Here is a 9,460-nt window from a genome sequence, read left to right as displayed (position 1 = left end):
AACTAGGTAAGTTCTACTGACATAAATATAGATTTTTTTATTTTTTTATTTCGATATTTATTATAAAATAAATTAAAAGTTCCAACTTTGTTGGAGCTTTGTCCTAAAAATCTACACTTATTGTTTTATGGTTATACCGCACTTGGCATCATATAATTATTTACTTCTCTTTATATATATATAATACACACACACTACAATATTAAAAAGAAACTACTCCACAATTTGAATCAAAAGTTTTTTATTTCTTTATTTTCGTTTTTTTATTTTAAAATAATTGTAAAACTACAACTTAAAACTACTCTCCAATTTGAATTGGTAATTTTTTATTTTAAAATTATTTTGAAACTTCAACTTGAAACTACTCCCACTCAATTTGAATGGGTAGTTATTTTCTTATATATTTATATTTTCATTTTTTATTATAGTTAATTATAAATATATATATATATATATATATATATATATATATATATATATATATATATATATATATAGTTGGTAGTTTTTTATTTTTTTGTTTTTTATAGATATTTAAATTTAAAAATAATAACCAATAACTAATTAGTAACTAATTATGCCATGTGACTTTTTTTAGGCTGCCGCTTGACTTAAGGAGATGGCTTTGTCCTAAAAATCTACACTTGTTCTTTTATGGTTATACTCCACTTGGCATCATATAATTTTTTACTTCTCTTTATATATAAAACACACACACACACACTACAATATTAGAAAGAAACTACTCCACAATTTGAATCAAGAGTTTTTTATTTTCTTTATTTTTGTTTTTCTTATTTTAAAATAATTTTAAAACTCCAACCCAATTTGAATTGGTAATTTTTTATTTTTTTAATATCATTTTTATTTTAAAATTATTTTGAAACTCCAACTTGAAACTACTCCCACCCAATTTGAATGGTAGTTATTTTTTTATATATTTATATTTTCGTTTTTTATTATAGTTAATTATATATATATGCCATGTGTCATTCAATTGTTATGCCATTTGGCTTCATGAGGTGCTTTTGTCTTCTGCTTTTAATTATATAGATAGAAGATTTAAATTTAAAAATAATAACCAATAACTAATTAGTAACTAATTATGCCATGTGGCTTTTTTTAGGCTGCCACTTGGCTTAAGGAGATGGCTTTGTCCTAAAAATCTACACTTGTTGTTTTATGGTTATACCGCACTTGGCATCATATAATTATTTACTTCTCTTTATATATATAATACACACACACACTACAATATTAGAAAGAAACTACTCCACAATTTGAATCAAGAGTTTTTTATTTCTTTATTTTTGTTTTTTAATAATTTTAAAACTCCAACTTGAAACTACTCCCCAATTTGAATTGGTAATTTTTTATTTTTTAAATATCATTTTTTATTTTAAAATTATTTTGAAAATCCAACTTGAAACTACTCCCACCCAATTTGAATGGTAGTTATTTTATATATATATAGTTGCTAGTTTTTTATTTTTTATTTTTGTTTTTTATAGATATTTAAATTAAAAATAATAACCAATAACTAATTAGTAACTAATTATGCCATGTGGCTTTTTTTAGGCTGTCACTTGGCTTAAGGAGATGGTTTTGTCCTCTCCTTTTAATAATATATAGATATAGATATAGATATAGATTTTTTATAGATATTTAAATTAAAAATAATAACCAATAACTAATTAGTAACTAATTATGTCATGTGACTTTTTTTAGGCTGCCACTTGACTTAAGGAGATGACTTTGTCCTCTCCTTTTAATAATATATAGATTGACGTTACTGGTTAATAAAGTAAATTAAAAATAATAACCAATAACTAATTATGTCATGTGGCTTTTTTTACGGTGTCACTTGGCTTAAGAAGATGACTTTGTTCTCTCCTTTTAATAATATATAGATATAAATTAATAACTAATTATGCCATATGACTTTTTTTTAGGCTGCCACTTGACTTGATGACCTTGTCCTCTCCTTCTAATAATATATAGATTGACGTTACTGGTTAATAAAGTAAATTAAATTCTATCTAAAAAGCTGACTGAACCCGCAGTTACAGAAAAAAGTTTGAAGTTCGGACCCTTGGTTAAGCCCAAAACAGTTTTCTCTCCGGAAACCACAAAAATATAAAAATCCAACCTTTTTCCAAGAAACCAAACAGATCTCAAGACTCCCCACAGCAAATTCGTCAATGGCTTCGTCAGGAAAATCGGTGATCCAAACCCTAAAGTGCTTCATGAAGAAGCCGTGGGAGTTCACTGGACCACAAACAAGTCCAGAATATCTATCCGCTGTACCCAAGGCAACTGATTACAGGCTCTTCTGTCCGGCCACAGCTCAAGCTAAGGCCATCGTACCCACATCCAATCCTGAAACCGTGTTCGACATCAAGTACTATTCGCGTGACCAGAGACGTAACCGTCCTCCAATTAGGCGTACTTTCCTCAATAAAGCTGATGTTGAGAAGCTGATGATGGAGAAGAAGACTTTTGATGTCAATGATTTTCCTCAGCCTTATTTGACTGCTAAGATTGAAGAGGATATGGATGCTATTGGTGGTGGATACCAGAAATGAAGGTAAGGAATCTCGATTATAGGGTCTCTTTATCTGTTTATTAGTCATTGTTGGAAATTGGGCTTGTTAGTTGAATAATCAATCAGTTAATCAATCAATCGTGTATGCCTCAGTACTAATTTGGCTTTTAAGGCACATTTGGAGTTATTTTAGTCCTCATTGTTGCACATAGATTGTTATTTGAACGTTTGATGAAAATACGTGATGTACTGGGTTTAGCTGGTGTTCTCATATAGGAGGAACTTAGAACTTCTCTTTAATTATTGGCGATTTTTCTCATTTGTCTTTAATTGGTGGTGCTTTAGTTTGTCTGTGGTAAAGGAGGGGAGAAACAATGATAGCCTTTTGTGATGGACAAAAGGCTATCTTAGAAGCCGTCGATATCATTGTTTCTTCGTCAATTGTCCATCACTAAAGCGTCGATATCATTGTTTCTTCGTCTTTTGTCCATCACTATCTTAGGAGACAGGTTATTTGAAGATGTAGGGGTGGGTTTGCTTCACTATGGAGGCAAATGTTACTTTTTCATGGAAAATCATTTTCTAGATAATTTTACAGCGTTTGGTTGGGTATGAAAGTAGGTAACATATAGTAATCATACAGGGTCTAGGATATGGTATGAAAATTGTGTTGGTGATATTTTTGAGCTATGTTGCTGGTCTTGTCCAAAATATGATACTGCACCCATGTAGAATCCTCCAAATGCATTACTTTTAGAGGATCCGAAACACGGCCGGTGACATTATTGGAGGATCCGAGCAACATATCTTTTTAGTACTAAAGGTTGAAAACCATGTTTAAGTATTGATTAAAATAAGTGATATGGATAAGACGTGGGGGGCAGAGACTAAACTTTTTGATGTAAAGATTCAATCTTTAGATCTTTTCCACTGAGGCCTTTTGAAGAGACTCCTTGTTTTGCTTTATCATTTGTCCTCCAAGCATATTTTGGACACTCTGCTTACCCCCTTCATCAATAACGGTAGAAAAAAATTGGAATATTTGCAAAGGAAATGAGTTCCATTTAATGAACTAAGCACTTGACGAGATTTTGGCTTTTCCTCCCTTTCCTTGCGGGAAGATGAAATGGGATGTACTGGAAACTTTGAGAGCAGTCTACAAATAGAATGTTTGGGGGAGAGGGTGTTCAGAGATTTACCTTTCTGGGGCCTAAACTGAAAATGAGATTTAATGCTTAGCTAGGTTTCTGCAGTTTGAGCATAATTTTTTGTGGGAAATTCTTTGAGGAGTCTATGGACAAGAGGTACATGAATGCATTACAAACCTGCAATTTCAAAAAAGACGTGAATTATGTAGAAAATCTGCCAACTTAGAGTAGAAAAGAAAGTTTACAGGCCAAATGGTTTTGGTGCGAAATATGCCTAAGTTTACATATTATGTTTCACTATAAGGAGTTTCGTCCTTTCCTTACTTAAGATCTTGTACTTGCTGCTTCCATTCCTTGCTGCATTTGCTCTTCTGTAGCTAGTGGTACCATCCCCTCCCCTCCATCCAACCGAACGATGGCTCCTTCCTCGATAACCTTGTCATTGCCCCATTTACTCTGCCCTCCACTTGCTACTGTTGCCTCATTTTTGGTCTCGTCCAAATAAAGGTTGCTTCTTGTCATGCTTCCTTTTTTCAGGAACTAGCCTTCGATGGCATGCCCTCCTTTTTCCCCCCTGCCATGAGCACCTTTGACCCCTGTTCCAGCTTTTTCCTTTTCCTTTTTCCCCTCCCTACTAAGATCTCCCCTTTTGCAAATTGGCGGTAAAACCCAAGCCCCAAGTTTTTTACAAGTTTCAAACCTTCTCCTTTCCCCCACTTTTAAAGTGAAAAATATCATATTATAGCTGATTATAATGGCTTCAGTGTTACCAAAGGAAACATTGTGCTCAAAATTTGACCACGTATGCTGCTTCCTGCAAAATAATATTGTGCTATTCTCAAAATTACATGTGCCAGAAAGACTGAAAATTGCAAATGTTTAGCTTTATCTTTTGGTACTACGTGACTTTACCTTATCAAAAAAATCATTTGGTACCACTTGATATTTATGCCAAATAGCACTAGTTGATGAGGTTTTTAACTAGAATTAGCTTAGTTTATTTTTTTTTGATTGGTCCTAGTTTCTTTCTTTTTCCAACACCAGTGTGAAGTATGACTAGTTTAACATTATATTATTCAATTTTTCTTCTTTTGATTTAAAGCACCATTTTTTCTCTGAGCACAAATTAACAATCATGTTAGTCTCTATTTCTTTGTTTGCGGGTTGGAAGAAGAAGATTCAGATGGGGCATTAGGTATAGTGAGAAAGGGGAGTCAAAATGAAGATTTGTTATTCTAGTCAGCTTCCTAACCTATTCAAAACTGCTTGGAAAGTAAAGGAGAGTTTGTTTTGCTTCCTTTTTTATCACACCAGACAACAAGGCAAGATAAGTTCTTTACCAAATGAATGTACCAATTGTCCTCTTAGCTTTTTCATTCCCTTCCACCGCCTATTGTTAATGATGGTTGCATGTTCTGGTCAGTTAGAACAAACTTAACTTCATGTATTTCGTTGAAAACATTTCTCGATATTGACATTATAGTTGACTAGGGAAAATCATGCTGATGAGATTTATAATTAGAGGTACTTAAGATTAGGTCGAGTTGACTCTACTGTTATGCGTTAGAAAGGAAGATGGGTACAGAATGTCAAACTTTTAAAGCTAAAGAAATACTAGTAAGCTATAGACTTGAAACAACGTATAGAGCTAAATGTGCATAATTTTGTATAAGAATGTTAATGTGCCTTGATGAACCACCTTAATGCTTCATTTGGACCTTATTATGCTAGAGCAAGAATGTAATATAATGAATTAAGCAGAGATGCAACCGTCTTAATGAGATCAAACGTTATGGATGAAATATGAAATTTCGAGTGGGTACCATGTTAGCATGAAACTAAACTATCTTAACAAACAAGCAGTAACTGAAATAGCTTGACAAAAAGCAGTTACTGCTTTTAGTTGTCTATGTGGATATAGTGATGTCTCATAGTTTCTGCCGGTACTCTTCTAGAGTAAAGTAGCCACATCTAGATCTTAAAGTGTTTAGAGTTGTAAAATAAATCATAATTGGGTCTTTGTGATGGGATCAAGTTTTATATTACTCCCTATGAGGCCCAGTGACACCAAATTAAGATTAGTAATTATGTGTGTTGATACAATTATTAACTTAATTGTACAAAGTTTGCATTTTCAACTACCAGTATAAGATACTTAAACAAAAGGAATTCTAAGCTAAAATACTACACATTACTACGCTACAAGGCTCTAAATTTTACTACGCTAAAAGAGTCTACATTTTACTACGCTAAAAAGGTCTAGATTTTACTACGCTAAAAAATAATCTAAACTAAACATAAACAACAAATAAATTTAATTGCAAATAAAACACAAAACGGCATGAAAACACATATATATAAATCAGGATATTAAAAGACAAATTTATTTGACAAATTTATATTTTTTTATAAAACACTAATATTAAATCCGGATAAATTTAACATACTAGTTTCGGAAAAAAACACAAACCGAAATAGAACACATACAAATCAAATAATATGCATTGTTATAAAAGTTTCAACTTAAAATAAACCGAAATACCTCGATTTAGAATTTTCGGAAAGCAAATAGATTGAAATTTTGACTCCGGAAGTGTGAATCAACAATAATACGAAGCTCTATTCGAATGTGGGACCTACGTTCTTCACCTTTTATGTGACGGGGGTCCCAATTTTTTTTTTTTTTTTTAATAGTGGGGCAGCGGGTATGGGAGTGGGGGACCAAGAAGAAGAAGATATAAAATATTGAGGAAGAAGAAGCAGAATGGTCGTCTTGAAGAAGACGGCTCGTTTTTTAAAAAAGGGGTATAGCGCCGGGTATTTGGGCGCTATACCTGTTAGTGTCAGCTTTCTATGTATAGCGCCCAAATACTGAGCGCTATACATTAACGGCACAGTTAAGGTTAATGTATAGCGCCCAGTATTTGGGCGCTATATATAAAAATGTCATCTTTTTTTTTTTACACCTATTAAGGTGCTATTTGTCCAAAAGAACCACATTTTGGTTCCGGACTCGGTAAATTGCCTTGGGCTAATTTCATTCTATAGCTAGTCTCTAGGAGAAGATGAAAGAGCGAATCAGCAGAGAGTATGTCTGAAAGCCATGCTAGAAGATGTTCTTATGTTGCGGCAAGCATAGTTATTATACACTTGGAACATTCACAGGGGCTGTGCCTGGTTCTAGCCCCCCATAGCTCTAAAGTCTACTGTCGTTTTAGTAGTGAAATGAGCTATAAGCTTAGCCAAAGAATAGCCAGGTGTAGTTCAACTTGGTGCATCGAGAGTTGAGCTTCAGGTTGGCTTGTGTCCATCTGAACTTGAGCTTGAGATGATCAAGTTTTGCTGAGCTTGAGACTGGCTCAACGGGTTTGGTTAGCTTCCACAACAACGACTGAACTTTTATCAAATCAATCTGGAAGTTCGTAAGATTAAGAAAACAAGCCAAAGATTTCCTACAACTCTCATATGTGGAATAATCAGTAAAGAATTGAGTTTTACATGGTTTTAACATATCCTCAGATTTCCAAACAAGAGAAAACCAAAGTCAAATGCAATGCATCTAATGCTGAAATAGGTTTTACAAGGCTTTAACATATCCTCAGATTTCCAAACAAGAGAAAACCAAAGTCAAATGTAATGCATCTGATGCTGAAATAGGACTATGGATTTGTTCCATTTAACTAAAGATTGGATCCAAGATAACAGGTGCTGGAGATGAGCAGGAAGGGCTGTTATTTTTGGTTGGCAATATGTGGAAGCTAGCTTTTCATCGGGTTTAGATCTTAGGCTAATTAGGAAAAGAGAGAGACAAGAGGGGAAGATAGAGAAATATGCTGGAGAGGGGGAAACATTTTACTATGTAGGTACATTACCATTTGGTATATTTAAGTAAAATGTGTAAGCAATATAACAAAAGGTTTTTTTTCTTATAAAAAAACTTTTGGTATATTTGCTTATATATTGGAGTTTTCCCAACATCAAATTTATGATGGAGAGAGAGAGATTGACGTGGGGGCTTTGTTTTGGGGGGGGGGGGGGTGACACTACAAGAGGGAGAAGAGGCGGCCTACTGGTATATGAGAAAAAAAAATTGTGGGAAGGACAAGCGGGCTCGGACTCTGCTCGAAGTTGGAAAGTCACAATTGGATTTGAGCCGGGACTGAGCCAAGCTTGAGCAGGTCGTGAGCATGCACCACTAATCTTATATAACATCAGGTCCACCATGTATCTTCTGGCATAATTGCCAAAAAGAAATAGTAACTGGGATAGTTCTTCTTTAGCAAGAATAGGTGGTTCACCTGATAAAAAAAAGTGGAGTTAGACGGTTCATTAAGCAGTGCAAAATATAACAATTTATAGTATTGTAAAGACAACATTCTGAAATTCCACAATGTTACGCATATGAGCATTTTTATGACAACACCATTCCTTGCATCTGGTCCTCCTCTTTTATTATCTGACTGGTCCAAGGATTAATAAATGTTATAGAAGAATGCAAGTAAGAAGAAAAAAGTGTAGCTGTTTAGGCACTCACACAGTGGAAGAAAGTATCTGTTTTTTTTGTTTCCAAATCTATTTCTGTTTTTATTTGGTCATCTTGGAAAATTCAATTTTATTAGCTGTGCTGGTATTATCACATGTACATGATTTGTAACTGCTGAAATTCCCTCTCTACCAGGCTGTGTAGTTGGCCGAAGACTCCGGTACTGTCAATAACAGCAGCTGATGATGCATTGCAGTGTCAGCCAAGTGCCATGCAAATGTACTCCCTTTGTTTTTAACATGCTAAGATTTATATTCCTGGAGCAATTTGGTTTTACAGCAAAAAGTTCAGCAGCTGAATAATTCTGTTCAAGTATATTATGCAGATTATATCTCCTATCTTTTGTTTGAAATGTCCAAGCTAGTCGAATTCTGCATGTGATTAGCTATAGTCTGATTCTAATTTCCCAAATTAGCAGCTTTGCCTGATGTCATACCCTCGAAAGATATTGATATCAAATTTGGTTATGGCTTCAACTACAGTCATTGGTCAGATTCTATTGGACTTTTTATCTCAATCATATTTTATCAACACAATGCTTCCCTGCCAAGAGGGGGTTGTTCTTGATTCCCTATAATTAGACAGGACAGCACGACAATATCAGTTTCCAAAATCATTATACTTCCAAAAGAGCAGGTCATATGCAATGCAAGTCTTCCAAATATATACTTAGCCAATTCCTCGTCCAAAACCCCTCTAGCTTATCGAAAACGAAGATAGGTAGATGAATGCTGGCTCCTTCTAACACCATACATTACCACCAAGGTTCTAAATAGTGGTTTAGCTGATGGTACTTGCCAGATAATTCGAGAGTAGACATTAGTATATGGAATGGCTCTTATAGTATTTTTGCCATATAGTAATTAATACTTCATGATCTTTTGGCACCAGCATCTTGGAGCCCGATAGGAAATCTAAATAGTTGTGGAAGGTGATGCAACTTTTGCTTTGTTTGATTTCATGCTAAAATGGTTTCTACGATAAATATCTAGGACAATAATTTACATCATATCAAGCGCCCCTTAGGTGAATGTATGGTATATTTCTCCCGATGACACTAAACTGGTCCATTATCTTAACTTGGAAGCACACGTGTTGGAGTTCATTCTAACGCCTTCTTGCGTTGTATTTATGCCAACTGCTCTGTGATTCTTTTTCATCACATTGTCTTCATTACCAACTCTAAATACAGGGGGTGCTACAAGCAATTAGGCATTTTCTGCG

The 9,460-nt window shown here is 34.2% G+C and overlaps 1 protein-coding gene across 1 annotated transcript; it reads left to right on the top strand.

The window, feature by feature from the left end:
• The first annotated feature begins 2,063 nt into the window (after positions 1-2,063).
• LOC107831483 (uncharacterized) lies at positions 2,064-8,715 on the top strand. The gene is made up of 2 exons (XM_075250422.1): positions 2,064-2,587; positions 8,372-8,715. The coding sequence occupies exon 1, from the start codon at positions 2,202-2,204 to the stop codon at positions 2,583-2,585; it is 384 nt and encodes a 127-aa protein (XP_075106523.1). The 5' UTR covers positions 2,064-2,201; the 3' UTR covers positions 2,586-2,587; positions 8,372-8,715.
• Positions 8,716-9,460: the final 745 nt, after the last annotated feature.

The sequence above is a fragment of the Nicotiana tabacum genome, chromosome 3 (genome assembly GCF_000715075.1).
Source record: "Nicotiana tabacum cultivar K326 chromosome 3, ASM71507v2, whole genome shotgun sequence".
NCBI classification, from domain to species: domain Eukaryota; kingdom Viridiplantae; phylum Streptophyta; class Magnoliopsida; order Solanales; family Solanaceae; genus Nicotiana; species Nicotiana tabacum.
The sequence above is the reverse complement of the archived record's forward strand: the minus strand, read 5'-3'. Positions and strand labels throughout refer to the sequence as shown.

Excerpts from the sequence above, each read along its gene's own strand:
- LOC107831483 (XM_075250422.1), top strand. The coding sequence starts at position 2,202 with ATGGCTTCGTCAGGAAAATCGGTGATCCAAACCCTAAAGTGCTTCATG.